Source organism: Lagopus muta, chromosome 1, assembly GCF_023343835.1.
Source record: "Lagopus muta isolate bLagMut1 chromosome 1, bLagMut1 primary, whole genome shotgun sequence".
NCBI classification, from domain to species: domain Eukaryota; kingdom Metazoa; phylum Chordata; class Aves; order Galliformes; family Phasianidae; genus Lagopus; species Lagopus muta.
In genome coordinates this window covers 53833988-53855536 of record NC_064433.1, presented here as the reverse complement: position 1 = coordinate 53855536, position 21549 = coordinate 53833988, and the positions used below count along the sequence as shown (strand labels likewise).

At 40.2% G+C, this 21549-nt stretch overlaps 1 protein-coding gene across 2 annotated transcripts; it reads left to right on the top strand.

The window, feature by feature from the left end:
* The first annotated feature begins 211 nt into the window (after positions 1 to 211).
* HCFC2 (host cell factor C2) lies at positions 212 to 21142 on the top strand. Of its 2 annotated transcripts, XM_048939545.1 has the most exons (16): positions 212 to 418; positions 2657 to 2805; positions 2936 to 3096; positions 4084 to 4292; positions 4762 to 4846; positions 5901 to 6004; positions 6553 to 6741; positions 8036 to 8221; positions 8640 to 8743; positions 9676 to 9838; positions 10532 to 10732; positions 11890 to 11960; positions 13172 to 13309; positions 15393 to 15578; positions 16531 to 16816; positions 18143 to 21142. In XM_048939545.1, the coding sequence occupies exons 1-16, from the start codon at positions 253 to 255 to the stop codon at positions 18166 to 18168; spliced, it is 2424 nt and encodes an 807-aa protein (XP_048795502.1). In that variant the 5' UTR covers positions 212 to 252; the 3' UTR covers positions 18169 to 21142. The 2 variants fall into 2 exon arrangements, with proteins under 2 accessions (XP_048795502.1, XP_048795509.1); XM_048939552.1 differs by lacking the exon at positions 11890 to 11960 and having other exon boundaries at positions 10532 to 10635.
* The last annotated feature ends 407 nt before the right edge of the window (positions 21143 to 21549 follow it).

The window sequence follows — 21549 nt, the reverse complement described above, 5'->3', positions numbered from 1 at the left end:
GAAACACATGAAGTCAGCGGCCTATCGCTCAGCACACAGCCATGGCCAACTTAACAACAACCCTGTGACACATTTCCGAGGGACGTCTCCTCCCCGCCTCTCCCCTCAGGGCCGTAGGGTGCCCGCCCCGCCGCCATCACGTGACCCGCGGCGGCCGCCCCGCCGCCTCCCGCGGGCTCGGCGCTGCCCCTTCCTCCCTCCTTCCCCGCGGCCTGTCCTGGCCGCGCGGTGCATTGTGGGAGCGGCGCTAAGATGGCGGCGGCCGCCGCTGGGCTGAGCTGGAGGCGGGTGTCTTCCTTCACGGGGCCGGTGCCTCGCTCCCGTCACGGGCACCGCGCGGTCGCCATCCGCGAGCTGGTCATCATCTTCGGAGGCGGCAACGAGGGCATCGCCGACGAACTGCACGTCTACAACACGGGTGCGCGGAGCGGGGCGGAGCGGCGGGCGCGGTCCCGCCGCGGGCGGGGGTGGGGAGCGCGGGGCGGCGGGGAGCCGAGCGCCGCGGCGCCGTCACGTCCCTGCAGGGTTCGGGCGCTGGACTCGGGCCCGCCGCTCGGCCGGGGGTGGCGCCCTAACACCGCCCGCAGCCTCCCGCCCTGCCCTGAGGCCACTGAGTGGAAAAGCGTCGCCCGGCTCGGGCAGGGCTCCGGGGGTCTCGCCGCGCCGCGTAGCGCTGGGTTCGTTCATAGGGAAGGGAGCTGAATGAGCTGAGACGCACATCTCGCTGAGGAAAGCGAACGTGCTGGCATCGGGAGGTTTTCCAGGCAAGAAGCTGCTTCAGTCTGGTTTGTGTGCGGAAGATGGGATGCCTGAAGAGTTACTCCGCGCCGTGCTGTATAAGGCTGGGAAACTTCCGTGCGATTTCAGTCGTGGGCCTGAAGTGGGGGAGTTGGGTAACTGAGCGGCGCTCTGCAGCTGCTTCTCGTTGGCTGCCGGCAGCGTGTATTGATAACACGAAGGCTGCAGCGTGTGGGCTGTGTTTTCAACTTGCCGACTCTTAGGAATCATTCAGAAATGCCTGCCTTCCCCACATACTCCAAAAAGGAGTTTGTTTTTCCGTGGTAGTGTAAAAATGTACTTGATCGCCTTTTCAGGAGGCAAGGGAGGGGTCTCTTAACCGTGCTCTTGTGACAGGTAATCAAAATAAAGCATTTTGGTATGAACGTAGGTCGCTCCGAAAGTAATGCCTCCTATTTATTTCCATGGAAACTGCAACAGATGCAAAGAACACAGTAACGCTATTTGATAGAACAAAATCGCAGCTTCAAAAGACTATTTTTTTTTTTAACATGGTCACCATCATTAGCTGTGCGTTTTTGCCACTGATGACTAAGAGCCTGTATACTGTGTGCATAAAAATCTGCACTGGCAGAGGTGACCCAGTGTTTCACAGTATTTCACCACCCACCACCTCACTGTGCCTCACATCTATTGTGTGGTCTCCGTAAGCATTCAGCAGGTGTCAGTGAATGTCAGTGGGTGTCATTTCTTTGCATGGAGGAATTCAGTGGCGCACCTTTGCTTCGTACACAGGCTACGTTCTGTCAGACTGTCCCTCTGCAGTAACATGTAATGGGGCTTTGGTGGGAAAGTTCAACCTTTACTGCTGTATTATCAACATCCTTCTCTGACGTTGTGGGCCAGCATCATAAAATAGAAGGCATTACATTTGGAGCAGCTTTTATATGCCTTTTAGAACAAGGGCTGGGATTGGTGCCTTTTCAGTGAGTCTTAAAATCAAATTTTTATTTTTCTGCCCAGATTCCAAAGGTGTACACCCCTTTGCCACAGTAGCAGGAAGGGCCATGACTCAGTTGTTGCAGTCCTGAGGCAGGTGTTTGGTTCAGACCAATGATGTTTTTTGGCTGAGGACTGAGGTGCAGGGCTGTGACCTAGAGTGCTTGAGCTTGGGGTGGCACCCATTGCTTCTGTGTGATGATTTCCACAGACCTGGCACATGGGAAGGACTGTTTAATCCCTTGCAACAGTGGTCACTGGAAGCTTTGAAGTTCACACATTTCTCCTTCTTAGCCATGGAAAAAAAAAGCTTTGGAAAAGGAGAATGCAGTGTTTCCTTTAATTCCTTAGTTCTAACACAGTTTAAACAACAACATGCTACTGTATCAGCCAGTCTCAATTTTTCTTTCTTGCCTCTGTGTTTCTCCTCTCCCTTTTCAGTGCCATACTCGGTAGATAAAAAACATTGGTCCCAGAGTTGTGTAATTACTTTTTCAATAGGGCTATTAAATCCAGGCACACTGCCACGTTGTTGCAGCTACGATAATTCTGTTTCTAGGACTGGTACTCTGACTTAGTGTAGTTACCTCTTGTGTGTGGAACAGCACGTGTATTGCTTGTTAGCTTCTTTTTTCAGCAAGTCTATTAAGTTGCTGTATGACCCTCAGTAAATGTCTTGGTGCCCTGAGATTCATATACTGAGTAACACTGGTTTCATAGAGGTGTTGGGAGATTGTTTGGGCTTTTTTGTTTTATTTTTCTTTCTTAAGTGTTTTGTTTTAAGGCATTGTGTTAAGCAGCCCATTCACAATCACCTACTGGAAAAGGTAGTTAACAGTGGAGATGTTTTAAAATACACTTTTTTTTTTTCTGTGTTTCAGTGTTTAAATCCCCTTTTTATTTTTCTTTTAAACTGTAGCTACAAATCAGTGGTTCCTTCCTGCTGTAAGGGGAGATATTCCTCCAGGCTGTGCAGCACATGGATTTGTTTGTGATGGTACCAGAATACTAGTCTTTGGAGGAATGGTTGAATATGGAAGATACAGTAACGATTTATATGAATTACAGGTAGGAGATGTTTGAAAATGTTCCAATTTTGTGGAGTACTTCATTTATCTACTGAGGAATAAGCACATTTTACATTACCAACTGCAATACGAATGAAGGTATTTCTGATCTTGCATTTCTTGTGTTTAAGGCAAGTCGATGGCTCTGGAAGAAAGTAAAACCTCAAGCTCCTTCCACTGGATGTCCGCCTTGTCCTCGACTTGGCCACAGCTTTTCTTTGTATGGTAACAAGTGCTACTTATTTGGTGGCCTCGCAAATGAAAGTGAGGATTCAAACAATAATGTTCCCAGGTATGCTAGTTTGGATTGATTTCAGTGACTCAACAGAAAAAGACTAGATGCAATAACTTTGAAGAGGAACGTTCTAGGGAGACTGTCCTGCATGATGCACTGATTGTAAGGTGAATGAATTGCGTGCTAAGAAGCTTAGATGTTCCTTCTGTTTATCACACTGAACGGAGCATGGACTGAAAGCTCTGACTTTTTTTGAGAGAAACCTGAGTAGACTTTGGTACTTTCCCTGGCTGATATTTTTAAGAATTCTTGTTAGTTAGAATTAAATAGGCGAAGTCTCGTGGGTCATCAGGGAATTCACAATGGAATTGTCACCTATAATACTGTGGAAGATAGTTAAAATCTTTTCAGAGTAACAGCTGGAGTTGCCCTTATTATCAGTAAAAAAGTTCTATGGCACTGAAATTGAGTACGGTGTTGACCTACAGTTGAGAGTGCTTATATCCACTGAGCAATTTGAAACTCATTAAACAAGAGGTACCCGGAGTGAGTGCCAAGATTCAAAAGTTACCTAAAAATAACTTACCAACATCAACACATGGCTAATTGTCTGTTGGGCAGCCTGAACACGTCAGAAAAGAAGCAGCTTCTTTTCACCTTTGTTGCCTTAGAGTTGCAGGAGTTCTTGAACATCCTGTGTGCGTTTCTTACAGCTCTGCAGTTTGTTCCAAGTTTCTCCACACGCAGTAATTTCAGCTGAGAATGTTGTTTGCTGGTTTGGAATGTTTATTTGATGAACCGTAGTGCATGAATTACGATATGAAAGACAACTATCTTAGAGGCAAGAAGCTACCATAGTTCATTTTATGTTCTAAATTAGTTTTGTTTAGGTGCTGCCTTAATGCCATCAAATGTTCTGGGATTTTAAAATTTTCTCACTCTTTCAAGGCAGAAGTCATAATGCATGGAAACAGTAGGGGTTTAAAGCTCACTTATGATCTTGTTAATAAGCATGCTTTTCATGCTTCCTCGATAATTCTCCAGATATTTAAACGATTTCTACGAGCTGGAGCTGCAGCACGGATCTGGGGTTGTTGGCTGGAGTATTCCTGTGACAAAAGGGATCTTGCCATCTCCCCGAGAATCACACACGGCCATTGTGTACTGCAGAAAAGATTTGGGAGTTCCAAAGATGTATATTTTCGGAGGGATGTGTGGCTGTCGGCTCAACGATCTCTGGGAACTTGACATAGGTGAGTTTGTTTGCCAGTACAAGTGCAAGGACCTCGCTGGCAATGATGAAATTAATGTATGTGAGGATTAATGGCATTCTGTGGTGCTATTGAGAATTGAGACCTTTGGTAATTTTTGAAATGAGACAGATACAGCATTGTTTGCATTTATTATCCTCACTGATTTGGGTTATGCTGTGAGGTTGTCATCTGAGATTGCTGTAAAAACTCTCGCTATGGTAACTGTGTTGAATAATCATAAAGTGGGTTTAATATATCCTTTTGAAAAACAGTTGTTGAGAATTTTGTATGATTTTTTTTTTTGAAAGAAGCTCTAAGTGCATGTTATTGCACTTTCTTTTCTAAATTGGCCACCTTAAAAGGTGAAATTTTGTTTTGTTGAATTCTAGAGGCATGTTCCCACCTAAACCCCAGGTAGTATAATACACAACAGTAAGTTATTTGAGGATTTTTATTCTTTTTCTTTTAGAAACCATGACCTGGTCAAGACCAGAAACTAAAGGGACAGTACCACTTCCTCGCAGTCTGCATACGGCCAATGTAATAGGAAACAAGTATGTCTGTTGTTAAAAGCTCAACTATAGAAAGGTACACCTAGTAGGAGAATGGTGATGCTTATCCACTACTGCTCAGTATAAACCATCAGCCCTGTAGAGTGCTTCTCTGCTTCTGTTCCTCTACCTCAGTGGAAATTTAGAAGTATTATTTTTAATTTAGAGTTATCAAACTGTTGGTGTTTCCATACAGCAGGATGGTCTGCTCGACCCACAGGCATTTTTCCAAGCTTCTTGATGCATCTCTGTGCATTCTGTGGCAGAATCAGCTGGACCTGAGCTGGCTCTGTCAGGAGCCAACTTCAGTGCCTCTCTGTCTGTGACAAGGAGATACCTACACAAATTAACTGGCCCAAATAATAGAATTAGTTCTAGGCAAAATCATTCTGTATTTTTTGTGGACCAGTTTTTCTGTGGTCTGTTCTTCATTATTTCACAAGTCAGTATGACTTGTTTTGTCAGACAGAACCGACAAAATGGACTTTTAAACATGCATTTCAGTCCATTTTGTATCAGTTTACAAGCCAAGGTGAGGAGAAAGAGGCAACAGATGGAAAAAAGGTGAAAAAAGCTTTGTGTTTTCTGAGTCAGGAGCTTAGCTTTTTTTTTTGTTAATACATGAAGTTTTATTAGGTTGTAGCCTGCATTGTGCTTTGAAGTTTCGATGCCTGACTTAGATACCTGCCTTCTAACTATAGAATTATTTACTGAAAGATCTACAATGAAAGTGTAGAAATTCCATGTAAATGCATGATTTTTGGAGAGTCTCAGCAGTTTAGTTGTTTGTGAAAAAGTGAAGTAGTAACTTCTGTATCTGGGAAGTTGTTTGAGTTTGTTGTTTAGCTGTTCTATTTTCAATCAGTTAACTTACTCAAAAATTTCAAAAGGTAGATGTCTGCAACAAGACTCCCATATAATCTGATGTAAATCAAAACTGTAAAGCACTGGAAATTTTCTGTTTTGTCCTAGATTGAGAGAGCACGTGCTGCAGGTCTTGAAATGTTAATTGGCTTTTCTTTTCTTTTTCCCTCTTCCCTCTTTTCTTTCATTTCAGAATGTATATTTTTGGTGGATGGGTTCCACAGTCAGCAGGAGGAGAAATTTCTACTCATGATGGTGAATGGAAATGTACCGGTTCATTTGCTTATCTTAATTTGGGTTAGTGTTTCTGCCTTCCTGGGAGTGGGCATTTTGAATTAATACTTTCCTAACAGAGCAGAATAAACGTTCTGAAGACACTGAGAAAAGTTTGAAGACGTACAGCTGCAAACCCAGCTGACTATAAAGATACAATCCTGTTCTTCAACTTTCTTAAGAAGTTTTTATTTCCTTTGGAACATTCAGCAGATTTGCTGATGCAAATCTTTGTTCATGCATCTTTAGTACTAGGTAATATAGACAGTACTTCTCCATTTGGAGTGGGACTCAAGAGACAGATCCTGACATGAGTTTTTTCTGAATTGCAACAGAACTGTCCCTGATGTTGTGTTTGAAAATTGATCCTTTATTAGTTGAATGTGGCCTGCAAATTAACTGGAAAGTGACCTTCATGTTGTAGTATTGAGAATGCAAATGTAGTCATTATAAAAACAGAGTTATTTATCCTCTCTATGTATTTTCTCTGAGCAGTTACATGTATTAATGTATGTATTGCTAGTTTTGAAAAAAACAACTAGAAACTAAATTTTCTGAGTTTCATTTGCTAGATACCACAGAATGGATAGGCCTGATCTCAGATTGCCATGAAGACAAAAGTAACTTGTTACCAGGGCCAAGAGCAGGACACTGTGCTGTAGCAGTTGGCACTCGTCTGTATATCTGGAGTGGTAGAGATGGTTACAGAAAAGCTTGGAACAATCAAGTTTGCTGCAAAGATCTTTGGTACCTTGATACTGGTGAGTCAGAGATAAATAAAGGAATTGTTCTATGCTCTGTGTTTTATTAATGTGTAGGAAGCTGCCGTGATCAGAAGCTCTGAAGCTGTAGCAAACACAAAGGTGTTTTAAATTTTAAAGCTTATTCCCGTGAACCGTACGTACTTGGCAGTCAGTTGTTTGAAGGCTACAGCTGTAGTTCCATCTGAAAAAAAAAAAAAAGAAGTAATAAAAAGTTGTGTTTAAAGCCCCTGAAAGAACGTGGCTAGATTCGGTATTGCATGCCACAGTTGATAGATACAAGATTCTCATGGAAGTTTTACCTGAAGTCTGAGTTCCTTACATTTCTTCTGAGAGTGATCTTTTCTGTTGTTGCTACTTTTTTTTCTTTTTTTTTTTATTACCAAACCCCTCCTTCTCATGGGATCATTGCTGCTGCTGCTGCTGCTGCTTCCTCATGTTCTGGACCGCTAAAAGATACAGAGAAAAGACCAAATTGTTCTGCGGTTGAAGGAATTTTTGGAGCACTGATTGCACATTAGTAGCTGAAATGATGGATATTTATTTGATAGCAGGACCTTGAGATAGTATTGGGAGTGAGGGACTAGAATAGTACTTTCAAGTGGAAGTTCCTGTCTACTCGAGCAGAAGTGTGAGTTATTGGAGATTGTGAATTATTTAAGGCAGGGGAGAACATGTTTTTGTTGAGTTTTTTTGGTGGTTTTGTTTTGTTTTTCCCCCTTTGGGGAAAAAAGGGTTGAGTAAAAAAAAAAAGGAGCAGTAAGGGAAGAGTGCATCCTAGTCAAGCATCAGGGCAAGCGAGGGGAGCAGGTTGTTGGCATTGAGTCATGCCTGGGCTTCAGCCTGCACAAGCTTTTGAGGGAAAGTTCACTTTAGCTATAAAGAGCAAGCAGAAAGGAAGTGCAGTGTTCTGTGAATTCTTTCCAGGAATGTGTAAAGCGTTAGGAGTCAGAGCTGTGTCCTGTCTTCTGGGAGAAGACGAGGATCTCTTATGTGTGTAATGCCTATGGTGATGCCTACACAACCCAAAGGCATAGCAGCAGCAGAAAACCCAGCTGTCAAAACCCTAAGAAAAGGCATAAAAATGTTGTTAATTCTGAATGCTCTAGAATGGCAATTTACAATTTTTTGCTTGATTTGGCACTTTTGACATTATCTCCTGCTTATTTTGGTATATATTGTACTTATGTGAAAAGGGAACTCTTGATTTTGCTAGCATTACACAGATATTTCTTAAACTGTTAGAAGAGAGCCATTTCAAACATGGCACCTGTGTCTTTCTGGTTTCTTGTAGAGAAACCTCCAGCCCCCTCACAGGTCCAGCTGATTAGAGCTACAACCAACTCCTTCCAAGTGAAATGGGATGAAGTACCCACTGTTGAAGGATATCTTCTTCAATTACATGCTGACTCACCGGTGCCATCAGCAGCTGGAACACCTGGCACTGGGGTTCCTGAGACATCAGTGCTGAGTTCACAAGGTAGTCATCACATCACTTCATGCTATTGCTTGTGCAAAGGCAGAGTAGATATTTGTGTAAGTAATGAATACGAGTTTGTTTTAAAAAATAAGATAATTTTGAGAGACTCTATTTTCTTTGACTGTTCCAGAAATACATATGTCATAGTTGTAGAAAACTCAGCTTTAATGTCTCTCTGTCTGTTCTGGTCAGCAGTCTGAATGCTGAAGATATCTGTGCAGTGCTGGTTTGTTTGAGTGCAGGCCGTGAGGAAGGGATTATAACTGACTGTTTGGCCACACAGTTTCATTTCAGTTTAACAGCTGAATCGTCATTTAGGCAACTTCATGTTTCCCTCTTGCTTACTGGAATGGATTCCACCCAACGTAATACTAAGCTTTGTGTAACTGATTGCAATTTGCTTTTGTTTACCTGAAAGGTGGCTCTTCTCTACATCAAAGTCCACAATCATTGCCCAGTGTCCCCTGCCCAGAAATGAAGGTGGATCATCCCAGCCAAGCAAATAATGTCATTCCTAATAACGTAAGTGTAAACTGACAAACACCAAGGTGGCAAAGTAGTGTGGGAAGTGAGAGAACTGCCAAATAATTTCCCAGTTTTTAAAATACCTGCATACATTTAAACCTTAGAAAACCCCCAAATCGAACAACAAAGAAGACACCTGAAGTGCTTGTTTACTTCCTTATATTCATCTAATTTTCATGATGGATGCAGTCTTAAAAGTCCTCTTTGTGGTAATGTGTAAAGGATATTGTGACTGTGTTGACTTCCAGAGTGCTAACTGGGAATCTTGTAACAGTAGAGATATTCTACATCCTCAAAATGTTTGTGAAATTAACATGGGAAGCAGGAAGGATGATGCATGTTTCTTCTTTGTTAGGGTTTTCATGCTGTTTTAGGTATTCCACTGTTTTGGCAATTTGAAAGAAAGAGGAAAATCTCTGGCGGGAGGTTCACAGTTTTAGAAATGTAGGTCTTTTCTTAGCTGGGTAAACCCTCAGATCTGTATGGAATCCATAATATACTCTTACAGAAAATGAATGTAGAAGTATCGTGAATTTTGCTAACAATAGAAATCTTAGATATGTACCAGAAGAGCAATGGGTGAAAGTTTTTCTGATTGTCATTTTGCTGTACCCCAGTCCCCATTTCTCATCTGCCTCGTAGACAAAATGTATGCATCAGTGCACTTCCACATAATAAGAATTTGAACTTGCTCAGATAAAATGTAGTATGGGCTAAGGGTACGTTTAAGTCAGTTTAGAGCTTGAGTCCTTGTTTTATGTGGCTAAAAGAATGTGGATTCTTAGGTTGCTTGCTTGTTTCAATTTAAAACGCTAAGGGTATTAGAGGATTTTCATTTGTTGCTTTTGAGCAAGCCTTTTCATGCCATGTTTGCAACTGACAGCTCTGAACTTGGCAGTTACACATTAACCAATGTATTGTTCTGGTAGGTCCAACTTTGCCTTTCATCCAACTCACTCTTAAAAATAGAAGGAAAAGAAAAGGTTGCAGCACCCGAAAACAAGATTACACAGGAGACCATGAAAAACCGTGCAGATGCGGCAGCGTTCAAGGAATCAAATGCCCCTTCTCTTTTGCCTGTTTGTACTTCAAGTAAGATATCTATAGAGTAAAAATTAATAAAAAAGCAAGTGTTAAATTCATCTAATAAGCATAAAGTAAGATTATTCGTCTTGCAATTTAAAATTAATCTACATGTCCTTGTGGTTTTTAAAATTCCTTGTGCTAGCTAATACTGTGCATATTTCTAGAAGGTATGAGGAGAAATGAGATGTTCAGTGGGGTGAATCCAGGCCCAAGCACACAATCTGTTTATATTTGATGTTTATGTAATTTAGATGGCGTGACCATTTTTATTATCCTCAGTTTAATTTAAGTATTGCCTGCAAATTTTGGGTCTTAGTACTGAGTGAGAAAGAGACTTGCACTGTTGGTGATGAAGTTGTTTGTTATGAAACTCTGATGATCATTTGTGTGGGTGTTTCTTTTTTTTCCCAAATGAATTCTTTTGTCACCAAATGGGTATGAAATACATCCAACACAAATGAAATTGCAGTTTTAGTACAACTGTGTACATATATTTGGTTACGACTGTGCAGACAGGGTCTTACTCAGCTAGATACATAAAGCATTTGCTTTATTTGTTCACAGTATTCCTTATTGATTTCATAATCAGATCTAATCTAAATCTCTGTTTTTATGTGAAACTAAAGCCATTAGATTAAGTTGAGGTCCATGTTGGGTATCATCAGTATTGAATTCTGGTTAATATTTTCTTTTTCTAAGGTCCTCAGACTTCAGCAAATGTAGGTGAATTACATGACTTGGACAAACGAACTGTAATTCCTGATGCTTCTGTATCCAGTACTGTCTCCAGCACACAAACTATGGTAACCCAGCAGGCTGTTAAAACTGAGTCATCAAGTACAAATGGGGCAGTTGTTAAAGATGAAACTTCACTAACAACATTCAATTCAAAATCTGAAGGTTTGAAATGTGTTTCACATACTGTATTTTGAGCCATATGTATCTAAGGCCATCAGAGTTCCTGTGGTGTGGTGGGATTCCCATCTTGACTTAGTACCTGGGTTAGAGATAGGGCTTTGGGCTATGGAGGACCTCAGGCAGCCTGAATGATCTCTGCTATGATTTACATATCCATAAAATCAGGATATTCTTATACTTTAGTAAGCTGCTTGGTTTTCTGTAAGTGAGAAGTCTTTCAAATCTTTATGCAGATGCCTGTTTTATAAATAGCCATGGTGGGCAGTTTTGTTGCCTGTGAGACATTTGCTTTCATCTGGTGATTGCTTTTTTTAGTCAGCAGAAGTCTATTGTTTGTAACCTCGGATTTTCTTCATTTTAAATAGCTGACCTCTGTAATGAGCATGGCAGCTCACGTGGCTGGCTCACCACTAGGCAGACGTGGTGACCTCTCTACAGTCTGTTTGAAATATCCAAAACAAGCATCAGTACAGAAGCTAAACATATGGGTAGTTCTTCACATCTTGTTTTTCTTGGAAATCACCAGGATGTGCTTGCTGCTTTTTGAGTGTTAGCTAAAGAGTGGTATTCTTTATTGGCACTGAGTAGTGTACTTTTTACTGGACAGTATTGTTCTTTAAAAGCAAAACACAAACACAAGAATAGAATACTAATATTCCCTTGTATTGTTCATGTGCTTTGATTTATTTTTAGGAAGCATTATTTTCCCATTTCTTAGGATTGCTAAAAGATTAATTGCTCTTATTACTGCAGTCTGAATTCTTTATGTCAGAAACAGTGCATTAAGATTTTAGGCTTAGTGATGACACTTGTATGAGCAGCCTATATGCCTCGATCTGATACTTTGATTGTTTGCAATATTCTCTATTGATTTCATAGTTGTGTCACACCTAAGGATAGAATTTCTGAGACCTGCCTTCCAAGTTCTGTTATCTGCAGTTATCTGTGGTGTCAGCTTCTGTGAATATGAAGCAAGCCAAAATTAGTTGTCCGTGTTATAAATAGAACTGCATGCAAAAGAACTTTGAGACATGCTTTTGCAGCAAACGCTTGTAAATGGCTGCTGAGGTCAACTCTGTGGACTTCGTGTTAAATTTTTCTTAGAGTTAAGCTTTTTCAATGTAACTTTTTGTTTCTAGCTGCTGAAACTGCTTATTTCATGCCTTCAACAAAGGTCAATACTGGACAGGCAAATGATTCACATTCCTCTGTAAGTCTGCAAAAGCAAAATCAAATTGTATTCTGTTGATTAGTTGTAAGGGTTCTTCTGTTTTTCTTCAACCGTGCCTCTTTGACAGAGAAAAAAAGAGCTGGAAGTGGATAATACAGGGGTAGAAATTTTCTGTTGTAAAACTAATTACGTTGTGCGGGTTAGATTTGAGTCTTAGAAGCAGTTGTTTAGTTGGGAGGAGATCCAAGAATGTGTTTCAGCTGTTGAATCATTTGAATCGACTGGCGCAGTGGAGTGGGCTTTCTGCTGCATGATGTGCAAATGTGGAATGTTCTTCTGTCTGCACAACTGAATTTAAAATGAGATATGCATTAAATCAGGTGTAGTGTTTGCTGCTGATGCGTAGGTTTGAAACATAACTGAACTGACATCTTGATGTTTTTCCCTAGAAGAGATGGGGACTGACTATGCAAGCTGTAAATACTTCCTGAAAAAAGTAAATGCCTCCTATTTCACCTGCTTACATCTTAATACACAAAACCAAGGTGCAGTTTTTGCCACCAAAAGAGTGGAGCTAAGGATGGGAAGAAGCAGCAGCTAATTAAGAGTTGGGTTGCTTTTACCAATAGCAGCTGACACTTCTGCCCCTTTTCCACTCTAGCAGGAACACCTTCTATCTGTGCTGGATTGGCCTGGCCATGCAGGTGCTCTTCCTGATGCCTGAAGTCAAACAAGAAAGATAGCTTGTCTTTCTGGGTCAATCCACACAGTTCCCATGCCTTCTACAACCACTGTGCCATGCCACAGCAGCGGTTCTGCTCTGAGCTGCAAGTTTAGCAGTTGCTTGCTGCAGGGAGTTGGGGCTGAAGTGCAGCAGAATCCCAGACAGCTGCTGATGTACGACCACATCACACTTTTGTTAATCGCTGAGCTTGTGAGTGATTACATGCTGCTCCACACACCTCGTTCTACAGCTTTAAGCTTCTTCCCCTCCCTGCTCCAACTAGGATGTCAGAGATGACATCCCAGCTGCAGTTACTCTTATTTTTTTAAGTGATGATCTGTTCCTAAATTTCTGAGAACCTGCTGGTTTTGAACAATGTATTAATAATAAATGCATATTTGTTTGAAGTATACAGAGTTACTCACTGGTATGGAAGGGAATTCTACATATTCTAGAATCTTGAAATGTTCTTTTAATGCTATATTGAAGTATGGATGGTCTACATAACCTATTCTTCAAATACTAGAGAACTCCACAAAGACAGATGGCACCGGTGAAATCAAGGGAACGGCAGTGGTATGATGTTGGAATTTTTAAGAACAGCAGTGCTGTGGTGAGCCAGTTCTACTTGCTGCCTGAGGAAACTCTGAATGCCTCTAACAAGGTAACTGCTAATTTTCCTCTGATGTAGTTTGCACTTGTGCATTCTCAAATATGGGGCTCATATGCTTGACGACAAAATGTGTGATTTTCTGATACTGCAGCACAAATGGGTCGTTATAGGTCGTATTTTATTACCATGTAGTTCCTGGTGTATTTGGCCTACGTTTTTCCTAAACCAGACACATCCTCTGTTGCTTTCTCCTAATTATATGGAACATCTTATTGTGCTGTAGCTAATTCTTTCCATCTGTCTGTTCTACAAATAGTTCCCTTAGGAAGGAGCTTTCAACTTAGTAAACTTTCAAGTCCCTGGAAACTGAACAGTTCAGCACTTTGCAGTCTGTGATTTCACTAGAGCATTTCCAGTCAGTTTCTTCTCTGTCTCAAGGATCTTCACGTAGAAACTTTTAAAAATACTCATAATGCCTAGTGTAGGATGTTTAAAAAGATCAGATGTGGAGGTGTAGTGAGTTTTGTATTTGATTTCTGTAAGTTTATGTTGTTAAGCGTAGAAGTTTGTATATTAACAAACTAAATATGTGTAACTTGCAAAACATTTGTAGTTTTGGTGGTGAAAGTATAATTTAATGATGACTAAGTGGACTAGAAACAAAACTAATTACTGTGTCAGCTAAATGGCCAGAAGTGCCTACAGTCAGGAGGCGGTTCCTCTTGAAAAGATGTCTGAGTTGATTTCAAACTCAGAAATCAGTGTTCACTTACACACACCTGACACTTACTCGCATGTGATCTGGCTGTCACCAAATGGCCAAGTATTTAGCCATGCTTTCCTTTTACCAGAGCAGGTCTCTGCTTTACCTGAACAGCTTAGGTCTGCTGCTTGTAGATGGAGTATATGAGGGAAAATAAAACCCACAGAGGATTTTGATCTCTGCTGTGTATGTATGTGTAAATGGGCACTCTGAGCACGTTTCTCTCTACTTCTGTGAATACTGATTGTCCTGTCCTCTTATGTAAGGTCTTTATCTTTCTATCTATATCTTTATATATCTTTATATCTTTATCTATCTTTCTAGAATGTATTTGCAGGATTCATAGTATAAAATTGTTTGTTAGTTGCTGAATGTATTCAACATACTGTCTTTTACAGCAGTTTGTATAGATTGTGATTGCTTGCACATTATTTGCAAGGAAAATAGTTCTGAATAGGTTGGTTCAAGGATGTATCAGTGCACATGGTAAGCATGGAAATACATTAGTACATAACATGTCAGAATCATAGAATGGCTTGGGTTGGAAGGGACCTCGAGGATCATCAGGTTCCAACCCCCCTGCCACAGGCAGGACTGTCAGCCACTAGATCAGGTTGCCCAGGGTCCCATCCAGCCTGGCCTTGAGCCTCCAGGTGTGGGGCATCCACAGCTTCCCTGGGCAGCCTGTATTAGTGTCTCATTGCTCTCAGTAAAAACTTCCCCTGGTATCTAATCTAAGTCTCCCTTCCTTTAGATTAAAATCATTCCCCCTTGTCCTGTCTTTATATACCTGTATAAAAAGTTGATCTCCCTTATGTTTATAAATTCCCTTTAGATATTGGAAGGCCACACTGAGATCTCCCCACTCCCTTCTCTTCTCCAGGCTCAACAGTCCCAGCTCCTTCAGCCTGCCTTCACAGGAGAGGCGCTCCAGCCCTCTGATCATTTTTGGGACCCTAACATACTTGTTACTAACTGTGCTTTTCTTTAGGAACATTGTGATTACAGTTTCATAAAATGGTACCTTCTAGTTATTGGAGTGAGTGTTCTTGAAAGAAAAATATTTTTGAGGATAGGGGAGTATACTAATTAAATCATAAGCTATACAACTGGAGACACTACTTTGCTTTTACTTTCCCAGGTAAAACTAAGCCAGAGATACTGTTGAGTTTAAATGAGTGTGCAGATGTGTGGGTGTGCAGTGTGCTTCAGTCAGAATCCTTCTATAAATCCCAATGAAAGTACAAAAATGTTAAATCAGTTTTTTATTTCAGTTAAACTTACCTTGGTTTCTTGCTATCACTGTATATTTTTTTAAGTAATTGTGTTTAGAATGCTTTTCAAAGTATTCTGATGTTGCTGTATTTTCAGAAGGAAGATGCAGACGTACCAGACTACAGGTTACTTAAGAAGCAGGATCTTTTTCCGGGCACAGTGTACAGGTTTAGAGTTGCTGCAATTAATGGCTGTGGTGTTGGGCCTTTCAGTAAAGTGAGTGAATTCAAGACATGCATTCCAGGTTTTCCTGGAGCTCCTTCAACAGTCAAAATCACTAAGGTGAGAAATGCAGATAATTGCTGTGTTGTTATTTATTTATCTATCTATCTATCTATCTATCTATCTGTTTATTTATTTTTTTAATTGAAAGTTGTCATATTAAGTAGTGACAAATTCTTCATTGGTGAATTCTGCCCAATGTGATACACTTGAAGAAACTGCTAAAATGAAAATATTTTAAGCCTTAATGATCATGTTGCAAGAGGCATCTTAATCATCTGATAATTTTCCCATTATTTTCTTTTCTTGCACTCTTAATTTTGTAGAAGTCTAATGTGTTAATTAAAAAGAAGTGTCAAAAGATAGGTTATTACCTCCCAAGGATGATCTTTTGGCATAAAACAGTGTGATTTTGCCAAAATTAGAGGCCACTCCTGGGTGACATGAATCGACACACTAAAATGCGTTTTTATCTCTTAATCTGCTAACTTTCAAGTCAGATGTCTTTTATAAACCTCTGCCCCCACAAAGTCCACTTTAAAAGTATTTGGGGAGGTTTTTCTTCCTTTGTTTTCTGGGATTTGTAATTTGTTTTAATGGTAGATGAGTTTTGTTGTTTGGTTTCACGTCACCTGACATCCTTCTGTACTAGAGACTACTCAGTCCATCTGCAATGACAAGAAGGGCTGTACTTTGGAAATGTAGTGCCATTGGTTTGTATTCCTCCTGTGTGAATCAGAAAATGAGTATTCTTGTTTTCCAAAATATCCTTTAGCATCTGTGTTGTCTCTGCACAAGTATCAGTAGAAAGAAATTGTTGCTTCTTGAATGCAGGAACAGTGACAGAATAGGTTAGAATTTTAAGATGCTCCTTAGAGATGTGTGTGTATATGTATGCATATATGTGTGTGTGTAGTGAATATATTATAAAGATGTTTTTATAAATTATATGCTTAGTTGAATATCTGATGATGAACCGCATAGTATCATATTTTCTCTCTGTTTTTTCCAGAGTGTAGACTGCATTCATCTTTCTTGGGAGCCTCCTGCTTCACCTTCTGGCAATATTTTAGAATATTCTGCCTACTTAGCAATACGTTCCACACAGTTGCAGGAAAACCCAAATCAGCTTGTATTTATGAGAATATATTGTGGTCTCAAGACATCTTGTGTAGTGACTGCTGCCCAGCTTTCAAACGCTCACGTGGATTACACTTCCCGACCTGCTATAGTGTTCAGGATTTCTGCAAAGAACGAGAGGGGCTATGGACCGGCCACACAAGTTCGATGGCTTCAAGGTAATGTTGGTGTCAGTGCAGCGTGCGAGTGGGCCCTAGCTGTGGCAGAGCTGGTCATGGCTCTAGAAACGAGCCTTTGCTCAGCACGGTGCTTTGCACAGCAGTGAAATATCAGTTTGTTCTTTACAGAAGTTTTAAGAAAATGCAGTTGTTCAGTTTAGCATTGTATTAAACACAGTGATATTCGTCCACGGGCAAGTAGTGAATGCTGGTTATGGAAGCTTACTTCGTCCCTCGAATAATGAAATCTTAGTAAGCTTCCTGATTTCCCTGGTCTTCACTTCAGCTTAGCAAAATTTCATTATAAAAAGAATCCAGTTCCATGCATGGATGCAATCAAGTTTGGGTTTTTTCAACCTTTTTCCCTTCCGTATCAGAGTATTTTTTCATAAAGTGACATAAGGTGTATGTTTGTGATTGATACGCTTTTTGAAGTCTGTATTACAGTTACTCAGAATAGGCTTTATCGTCTCATTTCTGCACTTGAATTTGTATGGGCTTATGATTAGTTGGGAATGGGAACAGACTGACTGGAAACTAGGCTTCATTTTCAGCCTGTTCAGTTCCCTCATGTCCATCTGTGCAGCTGCATAAATGCTAGCACCAACACAAAGGCACAAGTGACTGCTGAGAGAGGGACTGTGGCTCCTAATGGCAGCATATAATCTAGAAGCACAGGTGGAGTTTAAGTGATTCTTCAGTCACAGTTTCCATTTTGTCATCTAGGCAGTTCTTGGTGCCATCAGTTGATTGTATTTTTTCAGTTTTGCAAAATAACCTTTCACTTTCTGCCTTAACTTTCTGCTAGCTGAGAGTTGACGTGGCTCAGCAGGAGGTGTTGTGAGCATGGAGGGAAGTTAGGAAGGGAAGAACCAGGGGGAGCTCTGGTTTTTACCCCCTTTGTTTGCACTGAGCTATTGCTTGGTGTTTAGCTGTCCTGCCAGTCCACTTGCTGTGATGTGCAGGGTGTAGCTGACAGAGTGCTGTTGGGTGCCTCTGTTTGTTTGGAACATGTAATTTCTGAGATGGAGAGCAACAATAGAATCATAGAATGGCCTGGGCTAAAAAGGACCACAATGATCATTGAGTTTCAACCCCCTGCTATGTGCAGGGTCACCAGCCACCAGACCAGGCTGCCCAGAGCCACATCCAGCCTGGCCTTGAAGAATTGTCTCGAGTTTAAGATTCCAGGACAGTGTTAACCTTTTATGTGGTAAGGGCTTGGGCCATGATCTGCATTCCAGAACTGTGCAGGAGTTGTTTTGATGGTGTTTGACCTCACTATGAAATGATGAAATGACTAACAGTGTCTCCTTCTTTTTGCAGATATGAAAACATCAAGCTCAAAGTAGAGGCAGCGTAACGCATTTCAAGTTTCGAATGTAGTGTTTAATGTAACTCCTGTACTATTTGTAAATGCTACAAATATTTTATTTTTGCATTGTTTTTATCTTAAAAGTATATAACCTTTTTTACGTTTGAGACATCGGCGTTATATAGCCTTGCTCAGGTCTGAGTACCAGATAGGAATGATACTGAAGATGCTGGAGTGGAGGACCATACTCTATCCAGCAGCTCTTTTTCGTAGTGATAATTAAAATGTCATTAAATATATCAGTTTTCAAATTAAAAAAAATAAATTGGCAGTAGTATTTGAGGTAGAGTTCCCCATGATTGCCACAGATCTTGCATAGACAATTCAGGAAGATTTGGTATGTGAGAGAATTCTGTTTGGTTTCAGTGTCTTACACCAAATTCTTCCTTGTGGTGTCTGAGTACAAGGCAGAATTTTCAGTTATTATATAGTAACTTAAAACATAAATATTTTAATATATACTTTTTTGTAAAAAAAAAAAAAAAAAAAAGAAAAAAAAAAAGAAAGAGGACAAAAAACAAAACTGATTTTTTTACTCTTTGTAACAAATATAATTCTGAAAGATATTCCCCTGAAAATTTAAAAGGAAAAAGATAAACTCCGTCATTTCTCTCATTACAAAAAAAAAAAAAAGAAATGTAAATTCATTGTAAATGCACTACTAATATTTAGAATGGTCCTTTTGTAGTTGTACAAATCTTCAGCTTGTAAATACCAATGTTTACAAGAGACCTTTGTGGTCTTGTATTAAAACTTCCACGAGATTCATTCTCTTTTTTTGTTATTTTAAACCCATATGCTTTGCTTTTAGCATATGCTTGCTTTTTGCACTAATAATAACTTACCTCATTCCTGTGTTTGTAATCACTTGTGTTGCTTCCATCATGTTTCTGTACAACTTCAATCTGAAAATTTTAACCAAAGTTTAGAATACATGGTAAGCAATTTTGCACATACTGTATGGCAACTATCAACATATTTATTCCAGTTAATCTTCTTAAGTGCTTGTTTGCTTTACCAGTATATTCTACCAATCAAGTTCCGTATCTCCTTTTACTATGCATCATTTTACATTAACTAGCTAGCTGATAAGTTCAACAAGCATTACTTCTAGGAATAGGTTGATCCATTCCTACGCTAAATGGGAAAAAAAAAGTGTTCACAGTAGTGAAATAAAGGTAAACATTTTAAATGCTATTTATGTATCTATATATAAACCTATGTTTACCAAAGTGTAGAGGAAAATGGCTGAGTCGGACAAGGTCATTAGGTGAGTAGATGGAGGCACCTAAATGAGATTTATTTTAAAATAAAATCTAAATTACTTACCTGTGCAATGAAGTTTATACTTTGCACTTTAATTTTGCCCTGAATGCCAAAATATTACACATCAAGGTAGGATTGCTTGCCTCTGTCAGTTAAATTTGTCTTAAGAGCATTTGTAAATAAGTCAACTAAAAAAAACAAAACAAAACAAAACAAATGATGTGCCTGGTTTGGTGGGAGAAGTATCGCTGCGGCGTGAGAGGTGTAACAGCTCACATGCTGAGCAGATTTTATAGCCAAGTTTGAGCTACCCTGCAAGTCAGGGTTGTAACAGAAGTGCTGATACAGCCTTAATTATCGCAACACATCACAAGCTATAGTAGCGTATAAAAAGTGCTGGGGACCATTAATTGCTGTAATAGTGTTAATTGTGGCACAGGAGTAACACGTGGTCTTACTCCAGAGAAGAATCTTGTGATTATGACAATGGCAGATATCCCAGACTCACTTTAAACAGTGTTTATAGTATGAATGTATAGGATTTTTCCAGGCGTTAACTGGCTTTAAAATACTTGTGTTTTAATGATCCATTTCGTCAGGTATGATCTCACCACCAATACTGTCTGATAATTGAAATTTTACTGTACATGAGCTGTTAACTAGAGAAAATATAACTTGGTTTTCCTTATTAGTACTGTGAAAGAAGCCTTTAGAGAAAACACTTGTGGCTTTGGTTTTGTTGGTTGATAGCTGTGATCGTAGAGTTGTTATTTAAGAATAAAATCTGTTGGGTTATGTCTGGGTGGAGTTTTTTTGCACTTGGTTTCACATGCTTTGCACAATTTGTTTTTCAGTGGGTGTGTCACAACTACCAAAGGGTACAGCTGTGGCGTTTTCAATGAAAGTATGATTTCCTTGTAAGTGTGCTTTCTCCAGCTGACTCGACATGAAATGTCACTTTCTCTTCTTTGTCCGAGTTGGGTGATGTTGAATAGTGACCATATGCAAATCCAGTTCCTTACGGTTTTACTTTCAAATGCAATTGTGGTACATGCTGTAAAATACACTTGGTGGTCTGTTTTTAGGATTGTGTTTCTAACATGTCTGAATCCCACCCGTTTGCCTGCTAACTAGGTACCAGGCAAATACTGATTGTTCAATTTGAAATTAATTTAAAGAAGACTCTTGACGTCGACTCCTTGGGGATCTGTGTTATCCATTTGTTTCACGAGTCACTAAACAAGGTGTAAGAAGCTGAAATCTGTCGGGCGGCAGTGCCCGTGTTGTAGGGATGTCTAGGTTTACTCAGTTCATGAGGGATGTTGTGCCAGGTACGGCAGGCGCCGCTACAACTTCACCGTTGGAATGTTCTTGTGAAAGTGGGAATAAAGTGAACGAGAACCTACACTTTGTGTTTTCAAAGTAATTATAGCAATATCTTTTGAATGTAGTTTGGAGTAGAGCACACGATCATGCCATAAGCTCTGAATATAAAATAAGTATTACTGTTGTTATCTGATATTTCAGGATAGCGAATTTGACGTGAACTTAGTCTTACAGCCTGTTACTTAATGACCTCTACAAGGAAACTGACATTTTGTACAATTAAAGTTGATTGGTCTTATTTCAAAGCGTTGTTTGTTCTTTGTAATAAAGTGGTTGTCCTATCAAACGCATTGTAAACAGTGATGTGTGCGTCTGCTTTTTCCAATAGGACAGTACAGGGAAGAGAGAGTGCTTGGGAGGAAGGCAGAGGACTTATTGATGAGCATTGTAAGAGTGAGTGTTACTCTTTCATAAAAAGCATTTCTTTTTTTTGGTTCTTGGTTCTTCCCTTTTGGACTCCTTGGTTACGTTACGGTTTGTTTGGTTGTTTGGGTTTTTTAATTTCCTGACTGAGGTCTCCCAGTTCCCCACCACAACCAGCTCCTCTCCTGTGCTCTCTGCCTGTTCTCTGCCCTTTCTGTGCCTTTGTGCCACGCAGTTTGCTGACTGCCCCATGACATGGCTTTTCAAAATTAATTCTCCACCTAAGCAGCAGCTGTGTTCAGAAGGAATGGCAAAGAGTTTTGCTACAATTTCTGAAAAGGGT